Below are 12,326 nucleotides of genomic sequence, written 5' to 3'. Positions count from 1 at the left end.
TGTGTGTGTGTGTGTGTGTGGTAACTCTTTCTGGATTTTTTAAATATTTCTCGCTTCCCTTAGAATTTACATGGGAAGAAATCGTTCTAAACCGACCACAATCAGCAAAACTGTCGAGGCTTGATACATTGCACTAATTCAATTTTAAAGTTGATTTTTTTGGTATATTAATTGACCTAAATATGACCGAAAAATTGTTTTTCTGAGGACTTACTATTTTTTCTTGATTCTATTCAAGAAAATAAATCAACATGCATGTTTTACGTCAGACTGAAAGAGAATAATCTTTTTGTGATCAGCCATTAGGAAATCACCAAACATGCATACAAAATTTCATGAAATTATATTCATTTTGTTCAACAACTGTTACTTAAGTACATTAAACGAAATCTTCGGATTATATAAGTAGTTATGTTTAAGGCGAAAGTGAAATCGGACGAAACAGTAAATCACTTTCTATTACACGAGGTTATCAACCCGCCATGTTAAAACTAATTTGTTATTTTGTTATTTGAGGGCTTAGTATTTACAGCGGAAGTGACAGGACTATTATAGGTAATATACAGGTATGTACTTAATATAGTTTTGCATACTCCTTTCTTACCACTTCATAATTATTGTGGAAAATTAATGTATATAATTGTGGTGTATAATGCCTTCCATTCACGTAGTACTGTTTATGGGACTTCAAATGGTGAATCGATTTTCATTTGCCTTAAGTTATTGTTATTGATAAATCTTAATCATAAAATAAAAACAAAACAAACAAACAAACTTAATTTTTTGTTAACAGGTTTTATTCTGCATTTTTAATAAGCGACAATTCAAATTGAAGGAAACATCATTTGAATGCAATATATGCGAATATGAAAACCAATTTCTAATAAAATTCAACAGAAAAACATTTTTATTATCTAATATTAATTTCCACGGAAGTGGTAATATCCCTTTTGTGCACATTAATTACAGATAGTAGTTACTGAGGCAACATCCTCTCTGGCATGTGAAGAAACATTAAATAGTCACTGCAGTAAATTATGTCACCTATAGCTGAGAGCCTCGTGTTTTCCATGCTGACTGTCACTTGTAGGTGTAATGGTCTGATATTTTACTAGTATATTAATGAAAAGATGCACTACAATATATGTTTAAAATGTCACTAGATTACTTTTATCTGTGGATTTTGTTGGACACATCCCTGCAATATTGTAATGGCAGAACAGTTGTCACTCGAAGGATAGTACAGACGATTGGTTATGGGCAAAATAAAAACGTACATCGGAGTACACAAACGAATACTGGCCATAAAGGGAAACGTACTTGGACTACAAAGACATTCCATAAAGGAAGCAGAAGTTGGACACCAACAGTACACCAACACGTTATAAACAGTGGTAGTGGAAGTCACACTGCTAAAAGGTTCAATTCAGACAGTATACCAGATAGTGTTTTGGCTAATATGCCTCCTGGAACTAGGATATTTACATCAAAACGATATCATGTAGGAAATCCTTACAAACCGATTGCAACAAGAAGAACTATAGTTGGCCCTGATGGTCGTGAGATTCATCATATATCACCTAAACATAATCAAACATCTAAACCGAAGTCATTTCATAAGTCATGGTGGTCACAAACAGTTCCCATCAAATTTAATTCTTCCACGAGCACGATTAATGTCTCTCCGAATACTCATACAGGGACCAGTGTTCGCAGGAAAGTATGGAGTGGTTCATTCCCGTTATTTACAACAAATAGCAGTGATATCGGTTTTTCTGTTAATGATTTCCTGGCTAACTTACCACCAGGAGCTAAAGTAAGGGTGAGTGGAAGTTCTAGTGTACAAATCCCAGGCGGTACTAGAATAAGTTATAATCAATTCGGCCCGAATAGTCCAGAAGACGTCCTCAGACATGGCAAACCTAAGAAAAAAGACCGACATTTACCACAGCCAGGTAAACCTATAGTGACATACAGCGGGGGTAAAGGCAAAACTATCAATGAAGACGAAAAGTTTTTACTACTAGAAGACCATAATAGAGTTAGGAAAGGCGCTAGTCCATCAGCAGCTAATATGAAAAAACTTGTAGGTAGTTTACAATAGTAAAATAGAAGTGCTACCAAAGCATTAAGTCATGCCTGATATAAAGTACGAAGTTTTGTTAATAATGATTTGTACTGTCTGTCGTCCTGCTAAAACTCATAAATGAAATATCATAATTACTGTAGTGTTACTTTTGAGTTCCGGAGGTCCATGTCCATTAACTATAGTTTTAACAATAACTTTTTAATACCCGGCCTTGCTTTTCGAATACATTTATTAACTGAATGTCCTTAAAAATGCACCTTCGAAATTACCTCATACGTTATGTTACATAACACTTTACAAACGTGTTCATCTTTTCACCTTGAATCTTAAATGTAATTATATGATAAATGAAAATGAATGGGTGGAATACATCGTGCATTCTGTATTTGAGCAAGTTATTAATTACCAGATATGATTGCACATGGCATGCATATCGGAACATTTTTTGTGTATTGTGGACGCTTTGAAGTTCAATATATGGAACTCAAGACAATGGAAACTGTAATGGACATCAGGAATTTCAATTAGAATTTTTTGTTTAAACTGTATGAAATCCTTGCCCTATATATAGGTTATTTCCCAAAGGCGCAATTTTCGTAGACGTAGAAAATAATAGTAGTAGTAAGACATATACTGCTACCACACTCTTCAAAGAACAGATAGTGGAAAACCATAAATTTGTCTTGTCATCGTTTGGTCTCTCTACCAAAGACAATAATTGTGGTCTACCGTCTATGTACTGGATTCCTAACCGCCACAAGAATCTTTACAAATAACGCTACATAGGTGGATCTGTAGAAGGGGCCAACAAACCTCTTTCAACCTCTAAGGGTATCCAGGCCTACCATGACACTTGTTACTCCGGTAGTGGTATTAATTCAATGTGGATCATGAAAAGAATCGAAAGGTCTGATGAAACCCCCAATTTAAGATTATTATCAGAACACAGTAGCATTAAAAACCAGTGATATTTCAACTCTTTATAGTTCTATTTATTAAACAATCATAGTTCCGGGGATTTTGTAACTCGCATCTACACCAAAAATCTTAAGATAAAGGATACTATAGACACCACGATGACATTTCATTTTGTATTGTCAACTTTCCTTTAATCTGTGGCAATATTCCTTTTACACCTGCGTATGGAGTTTTCATATCACAACTCATAAGTTGTGCTCAGAGCTTGCCGTAAGTACGCAGACTTTTTGTATCGCGCTAGACATCTTATACAATTAGGCTTCTGGAACAGGATTATGTTGCTACAAGATTGAAGCCATCACTTAAGAAGTTTTATGGTTGTCATCATGAACTCGTGGATCACATCAATCTGCACCATGAAAACTGATTTGCTCAACGTCTCATAGTTTTTCTTTCCTCTTTGGTCTACCCTGACTTTTTATGAGCAACTTGGCGGGTGTATTTAGAAAAAACAGAAGACACTTACCCTACCGGTGCACCTGGTCCATGCTCCCAGTTAACTGATTTGTCATTGTTTGAATTAAATTACATGTAGATAGTTCATATTTTTAAATACGTGCCTCCTTCTTTACAGATCTGGGATATTGATCTAGAAAAGTCTGCACAGAAGTATGCTAAACAATGTATCTGGACCCATGACAAATCAAGATCTTCACGTGGACCCTATAATTACATAGGACAAAACATGCATGCGAGAAGAGGTATAATACATAACATTAAAAACTAGGTTATTCTTTCTTACAAGGAAAAGTTTTACTGACATTGCAGATAACTTCATCTACATATTAAAGCGTTTCCTGTTGTTATTTCAAACTTCATAAAAATAGGCATTACATGTAGACATTTTGATTACTATATATATACTTGTTCAATAAAATACAATACATCCTTTGCGTTTACCGACAAAATGACAAGTTAAAAAAATATTAAATGCTTTAGTTTTTTGAAAGGCGTAGGCCATTGCTATCTTTATAATATTCCTGTTACTGTTTATAACTTGTTGCCAATATATATTGATTCTATAGTGAGTATATTTATTAATCTAGGCACACGGAACATTTTGGGAGCAACATCTAATTGGGAAGCAGAAAAATCAAACTATAATATACACACTGGTAGATGCGTCAACGGCAAAATGTGTGGTCATTACAAACAGGTATGCTTTTAGTTTACAAGAAAATTTTTAGTTGAATTGAACTTTTTCAATTTGCGTTAATTGTTCTGTTTTCGCACAAAATTAACTACACTCGAATTCCAATCCAGACGAATTTCCCCTGAATTTTGTCACCACATTTTGCTTTATTGTAGTTAAATGATGCACAGATAATTGTCAGGTAAACATAATTTTTTTTGTTTTGACATTGTCCTTTGTATTGCACATGGTAGAACATCTTGGAGATGGATTTCGTTTACCGAAATTTACCGACACATAAACTTCCTTTATATTAATATGGTTAATGAATGTGATTATCAGTCGATAATTATACGTTTTTGTAATATATAATAATCATGTGTTATCAAGAATAATCAAGGAACCAAGGTTATTGCGGTAATCAAGGGACGAAGACCAGACATGGAAAACAGATATACACAAAAAAGAACATAGAGTAACTAAATTCATACATGCAAAGTAACAAAAGTAAATGAGCAACTCCGACTACACTATAAACTGGGATCATGGGTCAGGTGCACCGGTAGAGTAAGCGTCCCCTGCTTTTCTAAGAACACCGCCAAGGTTTTCACATGAGAATCATATGAGTATATTTTTAAGCAGCAGTATTATAAGACTTCACACAGGAATTGATTGGTGCATGTCAAAAACAAATTTCTAAATAAGAAACAGTTACAGACCACATAAGCAGTCTCTGTTATTTTATTGTTACATTTTGAGATAAAAATGATGTTATTGGCACTTCACAAGAGATACCGTTCTTGATTTTGTTGATAGATGTGTGAGGTAAATGTGTGGTTTTCTACAAGACAAAACAAAAACAAACAGACAAACAAACAAAACAAAACAAATAACAAAATGAAATAAGTTACGTACAATATAAAATATGAAGACAAAACAATCATCTTTTTGCACCTTGAACTAGCTTTACCATTTACATTGTCTGAATTGTATACGGAGTGGGATTTGAATTAAGATATTTGTGACGAATAAAAAAGAAATACATACTTTCAATATACATACATACATACATACATATATATATATATATATATATATATCCATCGGATCAAATTGATGCAGGGAAGATAACGTAAACGTATAGAAGGGTCTGAAAATTCCCAACGATGTTAGAACTGTCAAATTTGCGAAGAAATGTTTGGTCGTCCCCTCCGCGGGACTCGAACGCGTACCGCTGTGATCCTCTATCCTACATGATAACACCTAGATAAACTGTCCCATACTACCATACATCGTGTACTAAGTTACAGTCCTAGATTAATCCTACGAGGAGGAATGACCCGGCCAGCGAAAGCTACATTTTACATAGCCTAGCTAGCCGAGTGGTCTAGGGCGCTGGATTTAGTGCAGGCGGTGTTACCATAGATGTCACAGCGGTACGGGTTCGAGTCCCGCGGAGGGAACGACCAAAAATGTGCTTTGCAAATTTGACAGTTCCAACATCGTCGGGAATTTTCAGACCCTTCTAGATATATATCTTTCAACAGATAAACCTAAACTCACAAATTGAAGTTGAACCAAACGAATGTCAAAGCAATAAATTCACTCCCTAGAACTAACCCATAAAGTTTGAAGTCTAAACTGGGCTGGATTTGAAACCCGTAGTTTGTGGAGATCATTTATAATCGGACATTATACACAAGTTCAAGTGAGTGCAAATTTAATAAATATGTTTTTTTTTTCAGATGGTTTGGGCTGATACCGAAACGGTAGGATGTGCTATGTGGAAATGTCCATTTATTCATAAATTAGGCTGGCGAAACGCTTATCTTATTGTTTGTAATTATGGGCCTGGGTATGTATATTGTTTAACCATACTCATCTGTTTCTGGAGTTTCGTGTCTACAAAAGTACATACAGGTGTGTCTATCACGTTAGATACATCAATTCAAATTAACTTTTAAATCTTATAGCAGTAAACACCTGAAGGGCTCATCAGAACATTTTAAAGATAATTATCTAAACATAATACTAAGCTGGCCTTAGCAGACAAAAAAGTGTTACAACATAAGTTGATGCCTTATGACCGCTTTCAACATACGACCGGCATTCCATTTTGGAACAAGCTGTGCTTCTCTACTTGCTGACCTTTTCATTCACTCTTATGAGGCTGACTTTATGGCTGACCTAATCCAAAAGAAGGAAAATCGTTTAGCTAGACCCTTTAATCTCGGTATCCGCTATATAGATGCCGTATTATCAATAAATAGTCCTAGTTTCGGGGATTTTATACATTGCATCTACCCCAAAGAACTAGAGATGAAAGATACTACAAACACTGTGAAGTCAGCCTCATATCTTGACCTTCACTTAGAGATCGTCGGTAAAGGAAAAAAATATTTACCAAACTCTACGACAAATGAGATGACTTTTCATTCCTTATTGTCATCTTTCTTTTCATCTTTGGCAACTGCGTATGGAGTTTTCATACCACAACGCATAAGTTGTGCTAGAGCTTGTCATAGTAAGCAGATTGTTTTTATCGCGCTAGACTTTTTTCAGAGTTATATTGCTACAAGACTGACGTCATCACTACAGACGTTTCATAGTTATCATACTATAAGTCCTACCATAAAAACTGCATGATTCGTTCAACGTGTAATAGTTTTCCTTTTCTCCTTCGTCTCCCCTAGGCTTGACTATATGAGCAACTCGGCGTGTGTTTCTAGAAAAACAGAAGACGCTTACTCTACCGGTGATCCTAGTTTTTAGTAGCGTCCGTATTGCTCATTTACTTTTGTTACTTTTTATGTATTATTTTGGGTATTTTATATTCTTTGTTGTGTGTGTCTGTTTTCCATGTCTGGTCTTTGTCCCTGGATTTCATTCTTTTGATTTCCGCTAGAATCTTGGTTTCCTTGATATCTCTGTCAATAAGATAAGAATAGAAAGTAAGAATATCGAAAAGACATGTTATTTTATGAAGTATATTTCTCGGTTTATTCATTTTAGACATTATGCTTCTTTTGCGACAATCATACATACAAGTTACTGACCTTTCCAATCAGAAAATATAATAATCTGAGATCATAGGGTATAGAAGTTCCCAATATACCCCCTAAACAGTCACTTTGTTAATCTTTATTTAAACTTCCGCTACCTGACCGCCATTCCATTCATTTTCTTTTGTGTTTGGTTTTCAAGGGGGAACATTATCGGCCAGAAACCATATCATATTGGTCAAAGATGTACCAAATGCGACAATGAGCACCCAACTTGTGTGGATGGTCTCTGCATATAGATGTGTCGGAATGCGTGCGTGGTTTTGAGAAATCATCTGAATTCATGAAGAGAAATACAGTTCCTCAATGATTCCAAGTCAAATAGTCTTTCTTGTGTTTAGATGTTATGGTGTGTGTAGAGAAATCAACGAAAAGAAACATAAACCCGAGAAGTTTCACATATTTCATATCTCCACATGAATGCAAAGAAATGGTGAATACATAGCTTCAGTCTTATTGGCTTGACCTCTTCAACACATGAGAAAAGCAGTTCTACGAGTATACAATCGTGTCGGAAAAAAGTCCTCATAAGTTGAAATACTATTATTGTTCTGAAGAAATTTTTTTTCAAAAGCATTTTGGCTTCCATGCTTGGGAATGGAACAGGTTGTGATTTTCGGCTTCAAGCAACATCGCTTAGAAGTGAACTACAGGTAACTACATGTAACTACATGTAAAGAATTGCTAATTTATAAATATTCAGTTAGTTTTAAAGGTATCAGAACAATTTTATTAACTCAACGTACAGTAGTGCAAGTCAATTTAATGAAATCTAGTAAATGTACCGTTGTAATATATATGAATACAAATTCAACATGATTTGTTTATTTTGTTATTATTGTCAGTAGTTTGTATCAAACAGTTCATATCAAAACACTGATTGTAAAATAACATTATTAAATAAGTGTGAAACGATGACTTTTGTTTTCTTATCTAAGTGGGCTAATCTACAATCTTGCTAGGTATTAATCCAGCACGCTGAGTTGAATTTTTAGTGTTTTAACTCATTTGCTCTAGTTACGAATTTGCACTCCTATTCATAACTAGAGCAAATCAGAACACGGAACTCGAGTCTTACAAATATGGTCTACGACCATGGTATGACAGGACAGTATACATTAGAACAATACATACATATTGAAATAAGTTAAAGGTCAAGATTTAAAGCGTTTTTAAAAATAACACAAAGCTTTTGCAGTGTTTGCTGGAAAAGTTAATGTCAGATAATTTTACATTGTACTTGATTTATTTTGCAAAACATTTACTCTGAAATAAGATTAAATTAAATGGCGCGACAAAATTACACATTTCATTCTATAAGCAATGGATATATTACAATTTACGCATTTCAGTTTCAATGTAGTAAGTGCATTTGTATCACTACAGCGTTTAAAAGGACAAATTCAGAAGCGCATACTTACAACAATAAAATGCATGAAAGATTGTCGTGTACGAGCTTAAGGTTTCTTTATTTTAGTATAAAACATGCCCGTCCGCCAATTTCTTCTCATTTCTTTCTTTTTTCTGATCAAAATGTTCTGATATTATGTCAAAAACTTGAATTCACGATTCCCATTTCATTGAAAGCATCCCATGCACGTCAATATTCGTTCCTGTTAAACGACGTTATGCACATGTACTTAATTTTGTATACAAATTCCCTTCCAACTGCAGATACATGTACTTTAAGCAATTGTACATCTTTATCCGTCTTTCTTAGTCAGGGGTAACCATAGTTAAATTCAAGGGTCATAGACAAACAGAATCGCTACGGACAGCTTTTTTTAAATAGAAAATGTCGAAAAGCGCAACAACAACAAAAAAAAAAAAAAGACGAAAAAAAAAAAACACTCGAACTATATGAAAACAATTTAACAAATTGAAATATATTGAGACAGATTAGCATTCAACCCGTTGAGGTCTATTATCGACATTTAGAGACAAAATGACGCCATATTGTGTTTTCATTGTAATTGGTACTTTTTATTTCGAAAAGTACTAAAGACTAAATGAAATATAATATGGATGGTCAGTTAATTTCGCTCGAGAAAAGTAAGTATTTTTTATATACCAGGTGAATGGCTGATTTTTAAATCATTTCTTTAGCAACCAATATTTGGCTTTCAAACAAAATACCAGGAACTCGTAAAATCCTGATTCTCTGCAGAGCAATGAGAGAGAGCTCCGTATCTTTATTTCACCATATTCCATATGTCAATATCAATAAATTGTATATAAATTTATTTACTTATTTATTATATTTTTATTTTATTTCACCCACCCCCTATCAACTTCTCCCAACAACATGATTAGCTGAACTATACCGACAAAAAAAAAAAAAAAACATTTTTCTAACCCCCCCCCTCTAAAAAAACAAAAAAAATTATACTCGTTGCAAGTTATGAATATAGATTTCGATGAATATTTTAGTACCCCTTGAAGAATAAGCTCTTTGATGAATTTTGTCTGGCGGGTATGGATGTGTAATCAGGGAACCAAGGTTATAGCGGTAATCAAAAGAATGCAGTCCAAGCACAAAGACCAGATATGAAAAACAGACATACACAACATAGAACATAAAGTAACTAAAATCATACACACAAAGCAACAAATGCAAATGAGCAACTTGGACTCCACTAAAAACTGGGAGCATGAACTAAGAACGTTAAAAGCGAATTATTAATTCTGTTTGAATTCCTTTGTCTAAACATAAAAAAGAACAAAAAAATAAATAAAATCTATCTATATAATTTTTCCTTTGTCAATCTTAACAATCTTAATGTTTGATCAAACACTCTAATCATATTTATAAGTGATAAAGCAATTTGTCACCACCAACGTGCGGAGTGCCAACATAGGAATGTGGAGTCGTTGTATTAATATTTACCATTGACTTTCTTGACATCATGTTTGGTAACTTACACGTAAACAATTTAAATTTTCTTTGAATTATATGACTATTTACACCATACAAACTTTAGAAAACCTTGTTCTAGTGGTCTCATTTTATAATCCTGGTCAGTGATTTGAATTATTCATCAACATATTAAGCTTAACACATTGAAAAGAAAGATAACTTCAAGATATATTGACAAGTATAAAACAAAATAAGAAAAAATAAATTTATTCTTTTATATGTGAAATGTAGGTCTGTCGTGATTATCTTTAATTGTACCATCACAGCTTAATATCCCAACTGAAAATTAAATTTGTTATTCTTGTATATGTGAAATGTAGATCTGCAGTGAGTTTCTTTTAGTGTATTACCACAGCTTAATTTCCAAACTGAAAATTAAACTTGTAACTTATCACCGTAATGCAAAAGCATCAATTACAAAAAGGCATAATACATTCATTTGAATATTTGTATATTGCCATGATTAAGTTTACATTATTTCAGCCATACTGATCAAATCAGCTTTACATTGATTTGAAGAATGTTCAACAATAACTTTTGTTTTCTTATCAAAGTTGGCTAATTTACCCATCTTGAATTCAAGTAAAAGCGATTTGAAAATCCCCGTAAAAACCGTATCATTATTATTTAAACAAGATTTTAAAGTCGGTAAACAAGACAACAGCAGGAATAAGAATCAAGCCTCGATTGTTTAAGACAACACTGGTGACATTTCACTCGAACTTAGCTTACTGTTATTTTGCTAGAAAACTTCCGCGCAAATTAATAGAGATTCAGATTGAACTAAAAGGCCGATAAAAAATGGGTGTATTCTTTAAAATTTTATTTTAAAAATGCTATGATTCCATGTATTTTTTTTTATTTTCTTTTCTTTCATGTACCGGGTTTAACATTTGTATTAATGAGTATTTTACGGCTATATTGCTATTTCTGTTTTATTCCGTTTTCTTTAGTTGTTATCTAATTGGTGTTATTATTTGTACCATTTATGTATTTTAAAACGGTGCATGAAAATTCCATGATGGCGGTTTTTTTTTTTTCGAAATACAAAATGTACTAACTGAGGCTACTTAGAATAAAGGTTTATTCAAAAAAACAAGGACCGTTTTGTCGTTAAAACTGTCAAAAGATGACAGGAGTCAAACTTAACCATCCATCGCTTCGTAGTTCAAAACGAATAGGGTATATCTCCGGACTCAGGAAAGAAAGACTTGAGATATCATAATTATATAAACGTACAGTTGATTTAAACAATCTTGTTAATTGCATCAAACTTTTATCTGCCATTAGAATATTTCGCTAGGGGCTCGTTTGATTTTGATGTTCTGCAGAGCGTTATTATTATTACGCAATAATCAAAACTGTGTTTATTCAATTCGCTGATTTTTTTACATAAATAAATAGTAAATCAGTGTCTACCAATAAAAACAGATAATTAGTGTAAGTACATGATATTTCACAAATGTAACCCCATCATAAAAAGATAAATCCACGTACATTTCTGTGATACCTTACATGTGTAACCCTAACAATTAGATGGTTAACCAGGAAACACGTGCCTGACAAATTATTAAAACAAATGAAGTACCAATTAACCTGCAGAGCTTGATTATGTGTACATCTTGACGTATTTTGACATGAAATAACAAAATGTTTCAGAGGGATCGAGTTTTGTGTACCCCACAAATTCTATTTCGTTGGAAATGGCAAATATAATAAACACACCTAAAATCAAAATTTGATATTGCATAAATGAAGTTTTTTATAATAAATAGATGACTTATTCTATCGGTATGTTTATATAGACATATGCTAGACTCGACCAGTGTAAAGGCTAATTACAAGTATATGTTTTAATTGGGATCCATGTGGGCCCCCAGAGTTCAGTCACTCGGGAAAGGATTCAGTTCATTTATTTAAAAGAAATAAAGAAACAAAGGTAAAAACAAAATTACCGGAACACTAATCCGATCCATAATCAAGCCAAACCAAAACAAATCTAGCAAAATAGACAATACATCACCGGAGCAGCTGGTACCGCAAATGGTCCGGACTTGGTACAGGCATTTCAAAGATTTTACAGCGCGGTAGACCCCCCTTTTCCATTTCAGCGTGAATATACCGGTGGTGATTAAATAGCATTTGCAT

At 33.6% G+C, this 12,326-nt stretch overlaps 1 protein-coding gene across 2 annotated transcripts; it reads left to right on the top strand.

Moving 5' to 3' along the window:
* Window positions 1–414: 414 nt before the first annotated feature.
* On the top strand, window positions 415–8,214 carry LOC148616412 (uncharacterized). 2 transcript variants are annotated; one of them, XM_088583430.1, is made up of 6 exons: window positions 415–566; window positions 970–1,822; window positions 3,642–3,768; window positions 4,114–4,223; window positions 5,945–6,054; window positions 7,404–8,214. In XM_088583430.1, exons 2-6 carry the CDS (start codon window positions 1,145–1,147, stop codon window positions 7,498–7,500), a joined length of 1,122 nt encoding a protein of 373 aa, XP_088439556.1. In that variant the 5' UTR covers window positions 415–566; window positions 970–1,144; the 3' UTR covers window positions 7,501–8,214. The 2 variants fall into 2 exon arrangements, with proteins under 2 accessions (XP_088439556.1, XP_088439555.1); XM_088583429.1 differs by having other exon boundaries at window positions 416–566; window positions 970–2,086.
* The last annotated feature ends 4,112 nt before the right edge of the window (window positions 8,215–12,326 follow it).

This window comes from Perna viridis, chromosome 5 (genome assembly GCF_037379345.1).
Source record: "Perna viridis isolate PV_CMFRI_1.1 ecotype Kerala chromosome 5, ASM3737934v1, whole genome shotgun sequence".
In the NCBI taxonomy this organism is placed as follows: Eukaryota; Metazoa; Mollusca; class Bivalvia; order Mytilida; family Mytilidae; genus Perna; species Perna viridis.
This window is presented reverse-complemented; position numbering and strand designations above follow the sequence as displayed.

Excerpts from the sequence above, each read along its gene's own strand:
- LOC148616412 (XM_088583429.1), top strand. The coding sequence starts at position 1,145 with ATGTTTAAAATGTCACTAGATTACTTTTATCTGTGGATTTTGTTGGAC. Across the intron at positions 2,087-3,641 it reads CAGCTAATATGAAAAAACTT|ATCTGGGATATTGATCTAGA; the intron begins GTAGGTAGTTTA and ends CCTTCTTTACAG. Across the intron at positions 4,224-5,944 it reads TGTGTGGTCATTACAAACAG|ATGGTTTGGGCTGATACCGA; the intron begins GTATGCTTTTAG and ends TTTTTTTTTCAG.